Source organism: Hylobates moloch, unplaced genomic scaffold, assembly GCF_009828535.3.
Source record: "Hylobates moloch isolate HMO894 unplaced genomic scaffold, HMol_V3 SCAFFOLD_8, whole genome shotgun sequence".
Taxonomy (NCBI): Eukaryota; Metazoa; Chordata; class Mammalia; order Primates; family Hylobatidae; genus Hylobates; species Hylobates moloch.
In genome coordinates this window covers 9,410,793-9,431,434 of record NW_026652283.1, presented here as the reverse complement: position 1 = coordinate 9,431,434, position 20,642 = coordinate 9,410,793, and the positions used below count along the sequence as shown (strand labels likewise).

Sequence of the window (20,642 nt, the reverse complement as noted above, 5' to 3'; positions counted from 1 at the left end):
GATTGGCACTATTACTATCTCCCTTTTACAGAGAGCTAACTGGGCATCAGGAGGACTAACAGCATCATCCAGTTTTGTGGAGCTAATAAGTGGTAGAGCTAGGACTGTACCACAAACTCCCATTTATCCAGAATTCAATACATCGGAGGGCTCGGGAACAAAATTTATCTGGTGTATATAACGATAATTTCTGTAAGTGTCCTTCCGGCACTACAAAAACCTGAAGTACCTCAAGAATTACATAGGCAAAGTAAATGATATTCAGTATAGTTTAGCATAAGTTACATTTTGTTGTGTACTACTGCTTTGAAAAATTGTAAGTTCTGTTTGACCCATACAGTAATTAAATTGCACAGGTATAAATTAATTCATAATCCCAATTCCACAGACAATCTGAGTAAATTGCCTTTTATTCTATATCCATTCTGAGGAAAATGAACAGAATATAAGGAGAGAAAGACAGACAAGTATTGTCAGAAATTTGGATAAAGAAATTCCAAATTACATTTCCAAAAACAAAACAGAAATTTCTCTCAATAGAGAACGTAAGTGTGAGCATAGAGTGATTTCACATTTGAGCTAATGAACTAAATTGCTATAAAAACAGTGCTGGCATTTATAGGTAAAATCAGAAGTGAACAATAGTCATTCGTTTCTTTACTCATTCATTATTTGTGTAGTAAATATTGAGGGCCTGAATTTTACAATAATCATGAGATTGATTCTTCTTTCAGAATCTTGGTTAGATCAGGTAACTACTGCAACGAATCGGATTGGTTTATGATTGGAAAATCACTAGTAGGGGCAGCAGTTGGATTAATGGTCTCTGCCTACCAAGGACACAGGACAAAAGAGAATCTATAGAAAAAGGGAACACGTACCTTCCTTCACAGGGTCCTGTGATTTTCTTTTTCCTCTAAAAATTTAGCTTTTCATTATTTAAGAGTGATGAGGCCAGGCGCAGTGGCTCACGCCTGTAATCCCAGCACTTTGGGAGGCTGAGGCGGGTGGATCACGAGGTCAGGAGTTAGAGACCAGCACGGTGAAACCTCGTCTATACTAAAAATACAAAAATTAACCTGGTGTGGTGGTGCACGGCTGCAATCCCAGCTACTCAGGGGGCTAAGGCAGGAGAATCACTTGAACCCGGGAGGTGGAGGTTGCAGTGACCTGAGATGGCGCCATGGCACTCCAGACTGGGCGAGAGAGCAAGGTTCCCCCTCAAAAAAAAAAAAAAAGAGCACGATGAGGGTATCTGATGCCCTACAATGTGGAATGAACAGTGACCACAGAGTTGAAAGATTTACATAGAGATATTTGCCCCTGAGGCTAGAATTAGGCAATTATTTGCAAGAGACACAGCTATCTTCTACAACTTCTCTGCTAGCTTGCCACACACACTCTAGAAGCCAATAAGTACTGAATCAGAAGATGAACCGTATTTATCCCTGTCAAGTTTATATCTTCTTTTTTATCATTTGTGGAGTCTAACATAGTACCTTTGACTTATGAAAACTTTGAATATATCTGACCACTGCTTGACTGGATCATTATACATTCACACTGGAAATTGTATTATTATAATATTTCAAGTCATGTAGCTACTGACAATTAGACTAAAGACTTATTTTTGGGTTTTAGCATCTGTGTGATCTTAAGCAAGTCACTAAACCTTTCAGCCTCCTTAGTTGCATACAGAGGACAATGAAAGGAGTACCTTATTTGTTTATCTCACAAGGTGAGGAAACCAAATACATTGTATGGGATGTTTTCCTACAAAACCAGTAATACCTGTGATTTTTTTTTTTTAGTGGTGGAACACATAATTGGATATTCATACACCTGTGAACTATGTGATTTGTTTTTTTTCAAAATGGTGAATATTTCTCTTATAAAATCAAGCCTACACTTGGTGTGAGTGTAGGATATGCCATTAATATAAGCTAAATTAATATCAAGTCTTCGTCCCTACTTTTCTTTGATTAATAACCACAGTTCCAAGTTGTAATTTTGGTGGACTCATAATTGAATAGCATAAAATTATTCATAAAGTTATTTGAGGTAATCTCAGTTGATTAACTGAAGAAAGCTTGTTTGCTTGACGTCTGACGTTTATGTTACTTATAAAACACACTATGTGTGTGTGTGTGTGTGCACATGTGTACACGTGGTCTATATTAAAAACTTCAGGCTCTCTGCACTGTGGATGAAGTTGATCCAACCAAGCTGGACTGTGAGTTTCTTGAGGAGTAATTGTGGGGAAAGTAGATAAAGTATAAGCTTTAGAATCATATATTTAGATTCAAATATCTGGTATTGAATCCTGGCTCTGAATTTACTGGCTGTGTGACCATGGGTAAATTACTTAAATTTCTTAACTCTCCCTATTTTCCATTCCTTTTTTTTTATTTTTTTTTTGAGACAGAGTCTTGCTCTCTCACCCAGGCTGGAGTGCAGTGGCGCGATCTCCGCTCCCTGCAAGCTCCGTCTCCCAGGTTCACGCCATTCCCCTGCCTCAGCCTCTCCGAGTAGCTGGGACTACAGGCGCCCGCCACCACGCCCGGCTAATTTTTTTGTATTTTTAGTAGAGACGGGGTTTCATCATGGTCTCGATCTCCTGACCTTGTGATCCGCCCGCCTCGGCCTCCCAAAGTGCTGGGATTACAAGCGTGAGCCACCGCGCCCAGCCTTTCCATTCCTAAATGTGTATGATGAATTATTTGCAGAGCCATCTGGAGGACTAGTGGTATGGAATGCAAACTATTTATGTCTATTTACTAAAACATAAACAGAGTAAATCACCAAGTACAGACAGGCTCCAAAGAATGGTTTGCTTACTTGTTCACTCCTTTTTGTCTTTCTGATTCTATCCTCTGTCACTCTAGGTCTTCAGTTTCTTTACTCTCCATGGTGGTGCCTGGCTGCTGGGACTCTAGGGGTCCTTTGCCTGGGATTAGTAGTGACCATTATGGTGCTGGGCGTGCAATGTAAGTGCTAAATTAAGGAACTGATGTTTATTGGGGCAGGGATGTTGGAAATGAGGTTAATAAATATGGTTTATAAGTTTCTTTCCTAACAGCTACAAACAGCCTTGATATAGATTCATTTTAGGCAAAATGTTTTTAGAGTGACCATGAAAATAAATGGGTATATTGTTCATCTTCAAATGGATAGAGACATGAAATAAAAATTACGATTGGTAGGCATTTTTTGTTTGTTTTGTTTTGTTTCTTTTGTTTTCATAACTTCATGGATAGGCCGGGTGTGGTGGCTCACACCTGTAATCCCAGCACTTTGGGAGGCCAAGGTGGGTGGACCACCTGAGGTCAGGAGTTCAAGACCAACCTGGCCAACATGGCGAAACCCCATCTCTACTAAAAATACAAAAATTAGCCGGGTGTGGTGGCACATGTCTGTAATCCCATCTACTTAGGAGGCTGAGGCAGGAGAATAGCTTGAACTGGGGAGGTAGAAATTGCAGTGAGCTGAGATTTCACCCTTGCCCTCCAGCCTGGGCAACAGAGCGAGACTCCATCTAAAAAAAAACAAACCCCCCAAAGAAAACCAACCTCATGGATAGAGTCTATTTAAATTCTAGAATGATGGAGAAGATAATAACTTAAAGTTACTAATCTCCAAGATCATCTGAGAGGCCCAAAAGTAAAAGAAATTTTATTTAGCTTGCTGAGTTTTGATAGAGATAATTAAATACCATTTTAATGTTAAGAACCAGAAACACAATCTTAATAAATAAAACATTTAAAATAAATTTCACATTTATAATAAGAGCATTTAGAAAAGAGAAGATATTGAGGGAAAAAAAGAAGTGAAAAGAAGGTCCAGAGTGGCCAAGAAGGAAAGAAAATGGTGCCCAACATTCACCTGAGCTGCCTGTGAATTGAGGCTGTAGATCTGAGTTGTTTAGGCTACCCAGGATCCAGGTTATCATGGCCATTGAAGTGCTATTTGCTTCTTAACTTTTGTTCAAGTTCACAAACTATTTTATTTTAAATTTGTAAATACTTAGGGCCTTTGCTAGTGACTAGAAGTGCCCTTGACTCAGTGGTGGTGACCAGAAAAATCTTCTGAGCCTTTGATCACCTTATAACAGGATCAAAGCTGCCTTCAAACCAAGCGGTCTGCTTTGTATTGCACCATCAAAATTCAGGAACTGAGACATTTGACCCTTAACATGTTATTGCCTGCTTGATTTCACAACCTTCACTTTATCTTCACCCTTCCTAAAATGTACTGTGGCCAAGGGGGAAAAAAAAAGCAAAGAAAAAATTCTTGGAGACTCTTGTGACACAGTGTGTGTGGCTGTCTCAAAAAAGGGGTGTATGTCACAGTTCTTAAAATTAGGAAGTCTGGAAGAGTAGACAGACTGGGAGGAGATATAGCAGAGGAATTAAGACATAAATAAGAGTAAATCACTAATGACAATTCCTACTAATAGTCACTGAGTCTGGTGGGTGGCTATTTCAGGTTTTTCTTATTTATTCTAATGCTGTAGTGGTTATCTTGTGATTACTTTTAATTTGTAACTCAATAAAAAAATTTAGGGTTTTTTTTGTTGTTGTTGTTTATTTTTTTGAGACAGAGTCTCCCTCTGTCACCAGGCTAGAGTACAGTGGCACTGTGATTCCCCTGCCTCAGCCTCCTGAGTATTTGGGACTACAGACACGTGCCACCACCCTCAGCTAATTTCTTTGGTATTTTTAGTAGAGATGGGGTTTCACCATGTTGGCCAGGATGGTCTCTATCTCTTGACCTCGTGATCTGCCTGCCTCGGCCTCCCAAAGTGCTGGGATTACAGACCTGAGCCACTGCGTCTGGCCAAAATCTTGGTAATTTTTTTAAAAATTACAAGTGTTTGCAATGTTCCTGACATTAAACAAAATACTGCAGGAATATTTAAGAACTTCCAAATCTGTAATTTCTGAGTAAATTTGGGTCATTTTTCAGCAGCTTATCCATTGTCAAAATAGATTTAATTCTGTTTTGATTTCCTCAAAAAGTCCCTGGAGGGATTTTTATTTGGATTAGAACTAGAGTCTTAATGCAACTGTGATTCAGCATCCCAGGTGTCTGACCTCCTAACACAACAGCAAGCAAACCTAACTCACCAGAAAAATAAACTGGAGGGACAGATCTCAGCCCGGCAACAAGCAGAAGAAGCTTCACAGGAGTCACAAAACGAACTCAAGGAAATGATAGAAACCCTTGCTCGGAAGCTGAATGAGAAATCCAAAGAGCAAATGGAACTTCACCACCAGAATCTGAATCTCCAAGAAACACTGAAGAGAGTAGCAAATTGTTCAGGTATTGGGAGAAGGGTGGGTGAGGAGGCATAGTAGAAGCTTTCTGTCCAATCGTAAGTATTTTTTGGAAACAATTCTGGGCTCAAAATTAGTCTATTGTTATGCATATCATTATTCATTCATAATGTTCTATACAAGAAGGTCTCAATTTCTTTTTCTTTCCTCTTTTTTTTTTTTTTTTAGATGGGAGTTTCACTCTTTTACCCAGGCTTGAGTGAAGCGATGCAATCACTGCTCACTGCAACCTCCACCCTCTGGGTTCAAGTGATTCTCCTGCCTCAGCCTCCCAAGTAGTTGGGACTACAGGCTCCCACCACCACGCCCAGCTAATTTTTGTACTTTTAGTAGAGACAGGATTTCACCATGTTGGCTAGGCTGGTCTTGAACTCCTGACCTCAGGTGATTCACCCACCTCGGCCTCCCAAAGTGCTAGGATTACAGGCATGAGCCACCGCACTCGGTCAATTTTTTAATTTATTTTATTATTTTTTTTTAATTTTAGATGGAGTCTTGCTCTGTCGCCCAGGCTGGAAAGCAGTGGTATGATCTCAGCTTACTAAGCCTCTGCCTCTTGGGTTCAAGCGATTCTCCTGCCTCAGGCTCCCAAAGTGTTTGGGGTTACAAGCATGAGCCACCATGCCCAACTAATTTTTGTACTTTCGGTAGAGACAGGGTTTTGCCATATTGAACAGGCTGGTCTCAAACTCTTCACCTCAAGTCATCCGCCTGCCTCAGCCTCCTAAAGTGCTGGGATTATGGGTGTGAGCCACCGCACTTGGTAAGAAGTTCTAAATTTTTTATCAGAACCACCCTATGCTATGTCAAATCCTTGAAAAATCTGATTTAATTAAGCATAACTTTTGCTGGATTTAAGTTTTCCTTCTTTATAAGAACCTCTTCTTTTTAAAATTTTAGTTTTGAGATTTTTCTTTTTTTTTATTTTTTGAGACAGTCTCGTGTCACACCCAGGCTGGAATGCAGTGGTGTGATCTCAGCTCACTGCAACCTTCACCTCCCGGGTTCAAGTGATTCTCTTGCCGCAGCCTCCCTAGCAGCAGTTTTGACATTTTTCTTGAAGAATTCTGCCACCCCCACCCCTTTCTATAGATCCTTATCTCTTTCCATTCCAACGCATTTTAATCATTGTATTTTTTTCTAAGAGGTCTTTTTGTCCTTGTAACTGTCTACCCCTAACTCTACATTAGCTCACTCTATGGCATTATTTCTTAAAGTGTACTATGTCAGCTTATTTTATTTCAATTTTTGGAGATACAGTCTCGCTCTGTCGCCCAGGCTGGATGCAGTGGCCTGATCTCGGCTCACTGCCACCTCCGCCTCCAGGGTTCAAGCAGCTCTCATGTTTCAGACTCCCAAGTAGCTGGGATTACAGGCACCCACCACCATGCCTGGCTAATTTTTTTTTTTTTTTTTTTTTTTTTAGAGGGAGTCTCGCTCTGTCCCCCAGGCTGGAGGGCAGTGGCACAATCTCAGCTCACTGCAACTTCCGCCTCCCGGGTTCAAGGGATTCTCCTGCCTCAGCCTCCCGAGTAGTTGGGATTACAGGCACCCGCCACCACACCTGGCTAATTTTTGTATTTTTAGTACAGATGGTGTCTCACCAAGTTGGCCAGGCTGGTTTTGAATTCCTGACCTCGAGTGATCCACCCGCCTTGGCCTCTCAAAGTGCTGGGATTACAGGTGTGAGCCACTGTGCCGGGCCCATGAATTTAAATAAAGCCAATGGAGGTAGACTGGCTTGCAAGCCTTACGCAGATACTTCAGATTACACAAAAACACGAGGAGTCCAAGAAGTATATTTATATAAGAAGAAATGAGTTAATTTTAGCTGTCTAAAGGGACTCAGAATCCAGAGGCAGGCAGAAATAGCAGCATGTATAAGACAACTATGATGTCTGTCCTTCCTTCCTTCCCTCCCTCCGTCTCTCTCTCGCACGGTCTCCCTCTGTTGCCCAGGCTGGAGTGAAGCGGCATGGTCTCGGCTCGCTATAGACTCCCTGCCTCGGGCTCCCGTGATTCTCCTGCCTCAGCCTGCCAGGTGGCTGGGATTGCGAGCACGCGCCACCACGCCTGGCTGGTTTTGGTGTTTTTGGTGGAGGCGGGCTTTTGCCATGTTGGCCAGGCTGGTCTCCAACTCCTGGCCTCTAGTGGTCTACCCGCCTCGGCCTCCCGAGGTGCTAGGACTGTAGGCAGAGTCTCGCTCACATAGTGCTCAGTGTTGCCCTGGCTGGGGTGCAGTGGCGTGGTCTTGCCTCGCTGCAGCCCCTGCCTCGGCCTCCCCGGGTGCTAGTGTGTCCAGAATTGGTGGGTTCTTGGTCTTACTGGCTTCAAGAATGAAGCCGCGAACCCTCGCACTGAGTGTTACAGTTCTAAAGGCAAGTCCGGAGTTTGTTCCTTCTGATGTTCGGATGTGTTCAGAGTTTCTTCCTTCTGGCGGGTTCGTGGTCTCGCTGGCTCAGGAGTGAAGCTGCAGACCTTCGACGTGTTACAGCTCATAAAAGTAGTGTGGACCCAAAGAGTGAGCAGTAGCAAGATCTATTGCAGAGTGAAAGAACAAAGCTTTCACAGTGGGGAAGAAGGCCCAAGTGGATTGCTTGCCGCTGCTGGCTCAGGCAGCCTGCTTTTATTCTCTTATCTGGCCCCACCCATGTCCTGCTGATTGGTAGAGCCCAGTGGTCTGTTTTGACAGGGCGCTGATTGGTGCGTTTACAATCCCCGAGCTAGACATAAAGGTTCTCCACATCTCCACCAGACTCAGGAGCCCAGCTGGCTTCACCCAGTGGATCCTGCACCGGGGTGCAGGTGGAGCTGCCTGCCAGTCCTGCGCCGTGTGCTCGCACTCCTCAGCCCTTGGGTGGTTGACGGGACCGGGCGCTGTGGAGCAGGGGGTGGCGCTCATCGGGGAGGCCAGCTGGAGGCTCGGGCCGCACAGGAACCCATGGAAGGGGTGGGAGGCTCAGGCATGGCGGGCTGCAGGTCCCGAGCCCTGCCCCGCGGGAAGGCAGCTAAGATCCGGTGAGAAATCGAGCGCAGCGCCGGTGGGTTGGCACTGCTGGGGGACCCAGTACACCCTCTGCAGCTGCTGGCCTGGGTGCTAAGCCCCTCATTGCCTGGGGCCGGCAGGGGCGGCTGGCTGCTCTGAGGGGCCCACCAAGCCCACGCCCACCCGGAACTCCAGCTGGCCCACAAGCGCCGCACGCAGCCCCAATTCCTGCTCGCGCCTCTCCCTCCACACCTCCCTGCAAGCTGAGGGAGCCGGCTCCCGCCTTGGCCAGCACAGAAAGGGGCTCCCACAGTGCAGCGGTGGGCTGAAGGGCTCCTCAAGTGCCGCCAAAGTGGGAGCCCAGGCAGAGGAGGCAGCGAGAGCGAGCGAGGGCTGTGAGGACTGCGGGCATGCTGTCACCTCTCACTAGGATTGCAGCCTCTGCCCGGCCGCCGCCCCGTCTGGGAGGTGGGGAGCGTCTCTGCCTGGCCGCCCATCGTCTGGGAGGTGAGGAGCGCCTCTGCCCAACCGCCGCCCCGTCTAGGAAGTGAGGAGCGTCTCTCCCTGGCCGCCCTGTCTGGGATGTGGGGAGTGCCTCTGCCCAGCTGCCCCGTCTGGGAGGTCTACCACGGAGGCCAGACGCAGTGTGGGGGCTGGACGTGGTGGCTCACGCCTGTGGTCCCAGCATTCTGGGAGGCCGAGGCGGGTTACTCACTTGAGGCTAGGAGTTCGAGACCAGCTTGGCCAACATGGCAAAACGTGAAAAATACAACAAACCAACCAACCAACCCAGCAACAACAAAACAGGTCTACCCTGGAGTCATACTCTATTTTTTCTATTTTCCTCCCTTTCTGATCCTTTATCCCACTTTCTTTTTCTTCCTCTTCCTTCTCCTTCTTGTTTGTCAAAGACATAGAGGATTGAGTTATTATCTTTGATCCATACAAAGTCCCTCTCATTTATTTTCTTTCATTCCCACCCCCCATTTCTATTCCCAGTCTTCCCATGTGCAACCTTCCTAATATCTTTGATATGCATCTTTTTGCTTGTATGTATTTTAAGAAAATGTTTATTGTTTTGTGTGCAAAAAAAGAAAAAAATTAATAAAAAAAGAAAAAAATGCAGAAATTAGCTGGATGTTGGTGGCAGGCACCTGTAATCCCAGCTATTTGGGAGGCTGAGGCAGGAGAATCGCTTGAACCCTTGAGGCAGAGGTTGCAGTGAGCCAAGACCACACCAATGAACTCCACCCTGACCAACAAGAGCGAAACTCCATCTCAAAAAATAAATAAAAAAAATTAAAAAATAAAAAAATAAAAAGTAACGTATTCTACCCATGAAGAATGCTTGAAAGATCATGCTATACCAATTAAAAAAAAAAGACTGATGTGAACTCTGATATTGTTACAGAAGCTACTGTATTATTTGGTCTTTCTGCAGTGTATCATTAAATCAGGTATATGGTTTTAGGCATAGGGAGAGTTAAAAGGTGTGAGATAGAGTCATTCAGAGATACTTTGTGTCCTTGGAGGTGCATAAATTAGTGCCCTATTGTCAGGATTAGTGAACAACTTCCTCTAATAAACAGAGATCTCTCTAGCTTCTTGCTTGCACAATTTACTTAATCTCAACCACATAATTTATTTGAATAAGGAGCATATAATAATAGTTCACAGGTACCTAAGCTTTTCCTTGATAGGTGAAACACTGAGACCCAGATAAAGTGAAATGATAATAAAAAGTAATTTTGTGTAATGTTTTGCAGTTTATAAATCCCTTCACTATTTAGAGGTCATTTACATTTTCAAAGTTAGCAGAAATTTTTAAACAAAATAATTTTTAGCAAATGTCAAACATATTTAATCTCTTTAAAGTTGGAGCTTGCAAGGAAATGAATATACCACCTTCAAGAAGGCTTAAAGGGAGAAAGTTTATCTATTAAGGATAGGAATGTTTATAAAAGTGGACATAACAACATACTAACCAATGGTTTATATCACAGGCAAGGCCATAAGAGAATTTTGTCTTTATCAGTTGTATGGGATTAAATCTACATCAGGACCATTCAGAACTATCTCCCAGAGATGCCCTGGATGAACAACTGATAAATAACAATAAGTGGGCCGGGCGCGGTGGCTCACGCCTGTAATCCCAGCACTTTGGGCGGCCGAGGCGGGCGGATCACGACGTCAAGAGATCGAGACCATCCTGGTTAACACGGTGAAACCCCGTCTCTACTAAAAATACAAAAAATTAGTTGGGTGAGGTGGCGGGCGCCTGTAGTCCCAGCTACGCGGGAGGCTGAGGCAGGAGAATGGCGTGAACCTGGGGGGGGCAGAGCCTGCAGTGAGCCGAGATCGCGCCACTGCACTCCAGCCTGGGTGAAAGAGAGAGACTCCTTCTCAAAAAAAAAAAAAATAAGTGATATGTCTGATGCTGGCAGATATACCAAGTAACATGTTCCATTCCTCGACAGTGTCAGATAAAGGCTAGTTAGTAGAGACACAAAATAAAGTTTTGCCTTTCATCAAAGAGCATTTTTTTTTTTTTTTTTTTTTGAGACGGAGTCTCGCTCTGTCACCCAGGCTAGAGTGCAGTGGTGCAATCTCGGCTCACTGCAACCTCCGCCTCCCGGATTCAAGCAATTCTCCTGCCTCAGCCTCCTGAGTAGCTGGGATTACAGGCGCCTACCACCATGCCCAGCTAATTTTTGTATTTTTAGGAGAGACGGGGTTTCACCATGTTGGTCAGGCTGGTCTCGAACCCCTGACCTCGTGATCCACCCACCTCGGCCTCCTAAAGTGCTGGGATTACAGGCGTGAGCCACTATGCCCGGCCCACCAAAGAGCTTTGAGAAGTCTTTAAAAAGTAATACTAAAATACCACATAAAGAAAAAAAAAGCCAGGTTTTTCCAGTTTGAGGCAAGTTTTATCTTTTTTACTAAAAAGTCTGTGGTCTTCAATGTACATATGAGCGGGGAGAGATGCTGAGAGGTTATCATATGTTTTGCTTTAGGCCAACGAGCTAGTGAGATGCAGGGCCTTTGCAGGAACAGACTTTACATTTAGCAATGGAATTTGTGGTGATTCTCAAGCTTTACTGTATGTAAATAGATTGTTAAAAGTGGCAGATTACAGATTTACCTCAAGATTCTGTATCAAAATGTCTTGAGAGCGGCACCGAGAAACACTTCCTCAAATGGTTTTTTTTTTTTTTTTTAAGTACAATTTCCATTTTATTTTTCTCCAGAGAATAGTCTGTCTTCAGTCTTTAAGAACTCAGCTCCTTACATGGGCTTTGGTGGGGGACGTGGGGCAGCACCCGCAGGTCTAAATCGGGGTGGGGGTGTTCGGTCCTTGCGGGCTTCACGAGATCGATTCCTGACTACTTTGCTGTGAATTGCACAACTCACGCAGTAATGTAGCTTCACATACAGCTTGGGAAGCACATAGGCATCGAAGACGCTCGCTTCAGAAATGTCCCTGACTGCTGCGGCCTCCACTATGTTTCAAATGACGAATTTCTTAATGGCCTTGTCCTTGGGCACGCATCGGGCACAGTTAGTGCAGCGAATAGGCTGCACGTGGCCGCGGCCCTTTTTGGCACGACCATTGTTCCTTCTTTTCTTTGTCATTTTGGAGGCACGGACCGGAGAGAGCCCTCAAATGGTTTTAACTTAGAAGTTTGAAAGGTAGTATGTTATAGTGGTGAAACACCCAGACTCTAGAGTTACATTGTCTAGGTCCAGATTCGCCTCTATTTGTCAAATGAAGAAAATGACTGGAACCTATCTCATAGAGATACTATGAGGATTAAATGAGTTAATATCTGTACAGTACTTCCAACAGTTTCTGGCACATAGTGAGTGATATTTGCATTTGTTAAATTACATAAAAAATAAACATAGTAAGTGATATTCGTATTTGTTATATAATTTAACAAACACAAATATCACTTACTATGTTTATTTTTGTGTACACACACACACACACACACACAAGAAATGCAGTAAGTTTAAATACTACATTTTGTAATGTGTCCTTCTTACTTTGTCATAACTGGGAAAACTTGCCCAGACTGTCTTTTTAGTCCACAAAAACTTATATACATCTAAATATATTTTTTGAGACAGAGTCTTGCTCTGTCACCCAGGTTAGAGTGCAGTGGCATGATCTCAGCTCACTGCCACCCCTGCCTCCTAGGTTCAAGTGATCCTTCCACCTCAGTCTCCTAAGTAGCTGAGACGACAGGCGCACACCACCATGCCCGGTGAATTTTTGTTTTTTGTGGAAATGGGGTTTCGCCGTGTTGCACAGGCTGGTCTGGAACTCCTGGCCTCAAGCGATCCACCCACCTCAGCCTCCCAAAGTGGTGGGATTATAGGCATAAGCCACCACTCCAGCCAAAAACGTACATATATTTATATTTACATAATATGATGGGGTTAGGCAAACTAAGAAGTAAGAAGCTTGCATTGACTGCTTTCAACTTGGTCTCTTTTTCTAAGTGTCAATTTGGTGAAAAATCAACTTAGTGCTTTGCATGCTCTTTCTCAGTCACTTTTTTCTTTTGTTTTTCAGTCCCTCCTATTTTCTCCTCTCTGATAAAGCCTACTCTTACACATTTATTTAGTGGTTTTATGCCACAGTGAGAATGAAATTAAAATGCTGCCTTTCTCAAAGATTTTAATTTTTCACTTTTTGGTTGTAGTGTAGACCAGAGTACTTTGTTTCCCCTTAAGGAGATAGAAGAGATGATGATGATGATGGTGATGATAGTGATGATTTGAGGGTTCCTGAAAGCATCCATAAACATGTAGACATTGGTATATTTTGCCTATTGTCTAAGTCCTGTTTTTGGTTTGGTGGACTCCCTGTGAATTTTGCTACTGAAAATCTCCTTATTTTCTAAAATCCTATTTAAATTGAGATCCTTGCTTTATATTAATATACTATTTTCCCCAGAACAACTCTGTACAAAAGAAATACAGTATGTGTTACATATGTATCATTAAAATTTCTAGGGCCGGGCGCAGTGGCTCACGCCTGTAATCCAGCACTTTGGGAGGCCTAGGTGGGTGGATCACAAGATCAGGAGTTCAAGACCAGCCTGGCCAAGATGGTGAAACCCCATCTCTACTAAAAATGCAAAAAAATTAGCTGGGCATGGTGGTGGGCACCTGTAATCCCAGCCACTCAGGAGGCTGAGGCAGAGAATTGCTTGAACGCGGGAGGCGGAGGTTGCAGTGAGCCGAGATCACACCACTGCACTCCAGCCTGGGCGACAGAGCGAGACTCATCTCAAAAAAAAAAAAAAAAATTTACTAGTAGCCACATAAAAATGAAAAGGAAGCAGATAAAATTAATTTTAGAAACACATTTTATTTAACCCAAGATATTTGAAATATTATTTCAATACTAATCAGTATAAACATTTTTAATGGGCTATTTTACATTCTTTTGTTTTTTTTCAAATTAAGTTTTCAAAATCATTTGTGTGTTTTACACTTATAGTACATCTTAATGCAAACTAGCTGGGTGTGGTGGGTCATGCCTGTAATTCCAGCACTTTGGGAGGCTGAGGCAGGAGGATTGCTTGAGGCCAGGAGTTCAAGACCAGCCTGGACAACATAGCAAGACGCTGTTTCAATTAAAATAATTTGTTTTAAGAAATGTAAACTAGCTATATTTCTAGTACTCAAGAATCACATATGGCTACTGTATTAGACCACACATGTCTGAAAGCAAGACACATAGTATAGTATTTAAGCCTAGATTCATTATTCAAAGATATGAAGTTTTAAAATGCATAGCATTACTTTTTAAAAATAGCAGAATGGCTATTAAATATTTATTCCCCCAACCCTCACTTTCTTTATTTCAAACACAACTTTAAAAAATAGATCAGTTTCTAAAATTACATGCTAGCTTAACTTGCTTTTCATCAGGGGAAGTGAAAATGCTAAATGAGAAGTACATTTAGGTTGCTAAAATCAGTATGCTTTCTTTCTTTTTTTTCTTTTTTTCAAAAAATGAAGAAATAAGGACTCTGAGGCTATTTAGGTATTTGCAGAAGCTGGATAAAATTTTACTTAAGAAGTAGTGTGGGCAGGGCGTGGTGTCTCACAACTATAATCCCACTACTTTGGGAGGCTTGGCCTACATGGTGAAACCCCATCTCTACTAAAAATACAAAAACAAAAACAAGAACAAAAATAAATAGTATGCACGTGAGAGGACTAAGGGGATAATTGATTTAAGAACTGCAGAACTGCTTTTACACAAACATAACTGATTAGATATACTACCCTTCCCAGCTCCTTGTCCGCAAGACTGGATCTGGCATGAAGAAAACTGTTACCTATTTTCTTCGGGCTCATTTAACTGGGAAAAAAGCCAAGAGAAGTGCTTGTCTTTGGATGCTAAGTTGCTGAAAATTAATAGTACAGCTGATCTGGTGAGTGTTTATGGATATTTGTTGAGCTGGAGTATTGGTTGACAGGGAAATTAATCTGGTTTAAACTGTCACTGGGGGAATTCTTGTTTGAGAGCCAAAATGTCTGTTGTTTTAGCTTAATCTGGTCACCAATTTTGTGTATGACCTTGGACGGACAGGCTCTGTAGTATCTCTAGCCTTCAGTAAGTGTTTCCATAAAACAGTCAAGGAGATGTCAAAGATCCCTTTTGGTTCGTTAGTTTTGTGGATCTAACACGAACTGACTTTCAGATTCTAAAACCACCATGTGGATTCCACAAACTCAGAAACATTACTCCCCACAGGACTTCATCCAGCAAGCAATTTCCTATTCCAGTTTTCCATTCTGGATGGGGCTGTCTCGGAGGAACCCCAGCTACCCATGGCTCTGGGAGGACGGTTCTCCTTTGATACCCCACTTGTAAGTTTCCCATTCTTTTTGATGCCTCTCTTGTCAGTTTCTATTCTTTGCTGAACCTGCTAGTGAAGTCACTGCCGGCATTCCACCAATGTCCTCTTCTTGCCAGAGAGGAGCTTGGGGGAGTTTCTCAGTCTCCTTCCTTACCTGTTTCACAAAAAGATTTACTCATTAACCATTCAGACCTTTTCTTGGGTTTTCCTTCCCGCATTTATTACTGATTGGAGGCTTTAAGACAAAAAGTTTCAAAAGCTAAGTTTCTGAAACCAGGTGGCAGTAAACTAAGTTTTTTTTTGTTTGTTTGTTCGGTTTGTTTTTTCCTGACTGCAGATTTAGAGTCCGAGGTGCTGTTTCCCAGACATACCCTTCAGGTACCTGTGCATATATACAACGAGGAGCTGTTTATGCGGAAAACTGCATTTTAGCTGCCTTCAGTATATGTCAGAAGAAGGCAAACCTAAGAGCACAGTGAATTTGAAGGCTCTGGAAGAAAAGAAAAAAGTCTTTGAGTTTTGTTCTGGAATTTAAGCTATTCTTTGTCACTTGGGTGCCAAACATGAGAGCCCAGAAAACTGTCATTTAGCTGGCTGCAGAACTCCTTTGCAGAAACTGGGGCTCCAGGTGCCTGGCACCTTTATGTCAACATTTTTAATTCTAGCTATCTGTATTATTTCACCTAGCTTGTCCCAAGCTTCCCTGCCAGCCTGAAGTCCATTTTTCCCTTTTTATTTTAAAATTTGACTCCTCTTCAAGCTTGAAAACCCTCTGAACTCAGTCTGCTTTACCTCATTATCACCTTCCCCTCACACTCCTAAAATTGTATTAAAAACAACATGGAGAACTTGCTCAAGTGCAGGCAGGGAGCAAAAAGGGGAAATATGTCTGGGAAAAAGTGCACATGAAGAAACAAAGAGGGACAGAGGCCATCCCGAAATCAAGAAACTCATGTTCTTAACTTTAAAAGATATCAATCCTTGGTTTTTAAACTGTGGTCCATCTCCAGACTCTACTACTTACAGACACACACACACACACGCACACACACACACACACACGCACACACACATTTTGGGACAAGTGGGGAGCCCAAGAAAGTAATTAGTGAGTGGTCTTTTCTGTGAGCTAATCCACAACCTGTTGCCACTTCCTGAATCAGTTATTATTTCTTCATTTTTTTCTACCAGAGAACAGATTAATAGCTTTAACCCTTCACAACAGTTCTTGCTAGAATCATGGGATGTGTGGCCCAGAGGTAAGAATAGAATTTCTTTCCCTAAAGAACATACATTTTGTAGATGACCTCTTCTCAACTCTGTTTTGCTATGCTATAATTCCGAAACATACAAGACGAAAAAAATGAAGACACTCAATCTAGAACAAACTGAGCCAGGTATGCAAATATTGCTGAATAGAAACAGATGGAATTAGAAATATATCTTCTATTTTTAGGCTTCTATTTCCACCCACTCTTCACAGGCTATTCTACTTTAAAGGAAGCCTTTTTATTTTGCTGCACATAATCTAGCAGGAATCTTTTTTTTTAAGAGCTGTATCATCCTTATGTGGGCAAGAGATGTTTGCCTTTGTTAAAAGCTTTATTGAGATATAATTAACACAAAATAAACTGAACATATTTAAAGCGTACTATTTGATAAGTTTTCACACTTTGTGGAGAACATGCATACTACAATTAAGAGTGAACGTATCCATCATCCCTCAAAGTGTCACAATGCCCCTCCCGATGACTCCTCCCCAGAAAACCACCAATTGGCTTTCATTTTGCATTTTGTAGAGTTTTCTGTGAATGGAATCATACAGTATGTCTTTTTTTTGGTCTGGCTTCTTTCACTTTGCATAATTATTTTGAGATTCATATGTCTCCATCTTGATGCTCGTATGAATTCATTCTTTTAAATGTTGAATATTCCCTTGTATGGATATACCACAATTCGTTTACCCATTTACTTGTTGATGACATTTGGGTTGTTTTAGTTTTGGGATATTACAAATAAAGCTGCTGTGAACATTTGTGTACAAGTCTGTATGAACATAGGATTTCTTTTCTCTTGGGTAAATACTTAGGAGTATAATGTCTGGATCACACAGTAGGTGTATGATTAACTATTTAGGAAACTGACAAACTTTTTTCCAAAGTTGTACCATTTTACATTCCTACCAGCAGTTTATGAGTGCTCCAGTTCCACCTCATCCATGCCAGAATTTGATATGGTTCGTCTTATAGTTTTAATGATTCTAGTAGATATCGAATGGTATATCCTCATAGTTTTAATTTGTGTATCCTACAAATTTCTGTTTGTTGGTTTGTTTTTGAGACAGAGTTTCGCTCTTGTTGCTCAGGCTGGAGTTCAGTGGCACAATCTCAGCTCACTGCAACCTCTGCCTCCTGAGTTCAAGCGATTCTCCTGCCTCAGCCTCCCAAGTAGCTGGGATTACAGGCGCCCGCTACCGCTCCCAGCTAATTTTTGTATTTTTAGCAGAGATGGGGTTTCACCATGTTGGCCAGACTGTTCTCAAACTCCTGACCTCAGGTAATCCACCCACCTCAGCCTCTGAAAGTGCTGGGATTACAGGCATGAGCCACCGCCCCAGGCAAATTTTTATAAGCTTATTTACCATCTGTATTAGGTAACTTTGATAAAGTAACTATACACATCTTTTGAGAATTTTTACTTCATTTATTTTTCTTACTGTTGAGTTTCAGAACTTTATATATTTGGGATAAAAACCTTTTATCAGATATTCATCTTGAAATGTTTTTCTTGTCTTTTCTTTTTTTTTTTTTTTTTGAGACGGAGTCTCACTCTGTTGCCCAGGCTGGAGTAGTGCAATCCCGGCTCACTGCAACTTCCACCTCCCAGGTTCAAGTGATTCTTCTGCCTCAGCCTCCCAAGTAGCTGGGATTACAGGTGCCCACCACCATGCCTGGCTAATTTTTTGTATTTTTAGTAGAGATGGGGTTTCACCATGTTGGCCAGGCTGGTTTTGAACTCCTGACCTCAAGTGATCTGCCTGCCTTGGCCTCCCGAAGTGCTAGGATTACAGGTGTGAGCCACCGTCCAGCCTGTCTTTTCATTCTTTGAACAATATACTCATAAAACAGAAGTTTTTTTATTTTAATGAAGTTCATTTTTATATTTCTGCTGCGGTTTGTAAGAACTCATTGACTAATTGAAGGTCACAAAAATTTTCTCCTATTTTTTTTTTCTAGACATTTTATAGCTTCAGGTTTTACATTGAGGTCTATGATTTATTTGGGGTTAATTGTGAGTTACATTTGTCGAAAAGACTATTTTTATTTACTGAATTGCTTTTGCACCTTTTTCACCAATCAGTTGTCTGTATATGCATCGGATTATTTCTAAACGTTCTATTTTATTCCATTGATTGTTGTATTTTTGTATTTGTGTATTTTTACACCACCACCACATTATTTTGAACACTGTAGTTTTATAATAAATCTTAAAATCATGCAATGACAGTCCTTCAAATTTATTTTTCTTTTTCAAAGTTACTTTGGCTGAGCTATGTCACTATATTTTCCATATTGATTTTTGAATTGGCTCATTAATTTCTACAAAAACTCTTTTGGAATTCTGATTGTGATTACACTGAATCTACAAATCGATTTGGGCAGAATTGAAACCTTAAAAATATTGATTTTTCTGACTCTTGAGTAAAGTATGTCTCTGCATTTATTTAGGTATTTTAAAATTTCTCTGAGCAATGTTTTGCAGTTTTCTCTTATAGACATTTTTACATATTTTGTTAGCTTGCCATATATATTTCATAGTTTTGATGCTACTGTATATGGGAATTATCATTGATAATTTTAATTTCCAAGTGTTTATTGCTAGTATGGAGAAATATAATAGACTTTTAAATATTCACCTTATATTCTGAAACCTTGATAAACTTCTTTCTTTCTTCTAGTAACATTTTTTGTAGATTTCATCAGATTTTCTACGTAAATAATCATTCTGTGTGCCAGCAGAAGCGCTTTTATTTTTTCCTTTCCAATGCTTTTATTTCCTTTCCTTGCCTGAACCTCCCGTTCAATGCGAAATAAAAGTAGTGAGAACAATATCCTTATTTTGAAATCGATCTTGAGAAGAGATCATTCAGTGTTGCAACACTAAGTATGGTGTAAACTGTAGATGTTTCATAGACGTCCTTAATCAGTTTTAGGAAGTTCCCTTTTGTTCCTTGCATTCTTAGAGGATTGATCAGGAATAGGTGTTAATTTTGTCTAATATTTTTCTACATTTATTGAGATGATTATATATACATTTTTATTTTACAAATGTCTAGTCTTTGTTTTTTTTAGGTTAAAAATTTCTAGTCTTTTAACGTGAATTACACTCATTAATTATATAAGGTTAAAACAATTTAGGATTGCATTATATTAATGGATTATATCTGTTATATGTATTATATTATGGGTTATTTCTGTTAAAATTTGGCTTAGAATGTTTGCAACTATATTTATGGGTTTTTTGTTTCTGTTCGTTTTGTTCTGATTTTTTAGAGGTAGAGTCTTACTCTGTTGCCCAGGCTGGACTGCAGTGGCATGACCACAGGTCACTGAAGTTTTGACCTCCCAGGCTGAAGTGATCCTCCTGCCTCAGCCTCCAAAGTAGCTGGGACAACAGTGACCACAGGCATGCACCATCATCCCCAGCTAATTATTTTAATTTGAGAGAGAGAGAGACAGGCTCTTCCTATGTTGCCCTGGCTGGTCTTGAAATCCCGGGTTCAAGTGATCCTCCTGCCTCGGTCTCTCAAAGTGCTGGGATTACAGGTGTGACCCACTATGCCTGGCCAGTATTTTTTTTTTTTTTTTGAGGTGGAGTTTTGCTCTGTCACCCAGGCTGGAGTGCAATGGTGCGATCTTGGCTCACTGCAACCTCTGCCTCCCGGGTTCAAGCGATTCTCCTGCCTCAGCCTCCTGAGTAGCTGGGATTATAGGCGCCCACCACCACACTCAGCAAATTTTTGCATTTTTAGTAGAGATAGGGTTTCACCATGTTGGCCAGGCTGGTCTCAAACTCCTGACCTCAGGTGATCTGCCTGCCTAGGCCCCCAAAGTGCTGGGATTACAGGTGTGAGCCACCGTGTCCGGCCATGGCCAGTATTTTTAAACATAGTTTTCTTTTCTTTTTATGACTTTGCCATATTTGAATATCAGATAAATATTTCTCAATGTCATTTTTTCTGGAAGATTTGGTTTAGAATTAGTACTATTTCTTCATTAAATGTTTGATACAATTTACCCCTGAAGTCATCTGGCATAGGGTTTTCTTTGTAGTAAGGTTTTTAACTACAGATTCAGTTTCTTTTTTTTCTTTTTTTTCTTGAGATGGAGACTTGCTTTGTCTCCCAGGCTGCAGTTTATCAATTTCACTTTT

The 20,642-nt window shown here is 41.6% G+C and overlaps 1 protein-coding gene and 1 pseudogene across 2 annotated transcripts in view; one reads left to right on the top strand and one right to left on the bottom strand.

Moving 5' to 3' along the window:
- Positions 1-20,642, top strand: part of LOC116472665 (oxidized low-density lipoprotein receptor 1) — a 100,868-nt gene that overhangs the window by 41,820 nt on the left and 38,406 nt on the right. Inside the window, exons 8-12 of one of the 2 annotated variants that reach the window (XM_032159604.2) lie at positions 2,886-2,987; positions 5,077-5,322; positions 14,641-14,780; positions 15,104-15,219; positions 15,547-15,980. In XM_032159604.2, coding sequence (XP_032015495.1) covers positions 2,886-2,987; positions 5,077-5,322; positions 14,641-14,780; positions 15,104-15,219; positions 15,547-15,688 — 746 coding nt within the window. In that variant the 3' untranslated portion in view covers positions 15,689-15,980. Of the gene's footprint in view, positions 1-2,885; positions 2,988-5,076; positions 5,323-14,640; positions 14,781-15,103; positions 15,220-15,546; positions 15,981-20,642 lie in introns of those variants that run through there. The other variant, XM_032159600.2, reaches the window with a different exon arrangement.
- LOC116472667 (small ribosomal subunit protein eS26-like) lies at positions 11,538-11,976 on the bottom strand (annotated as a pseudogene).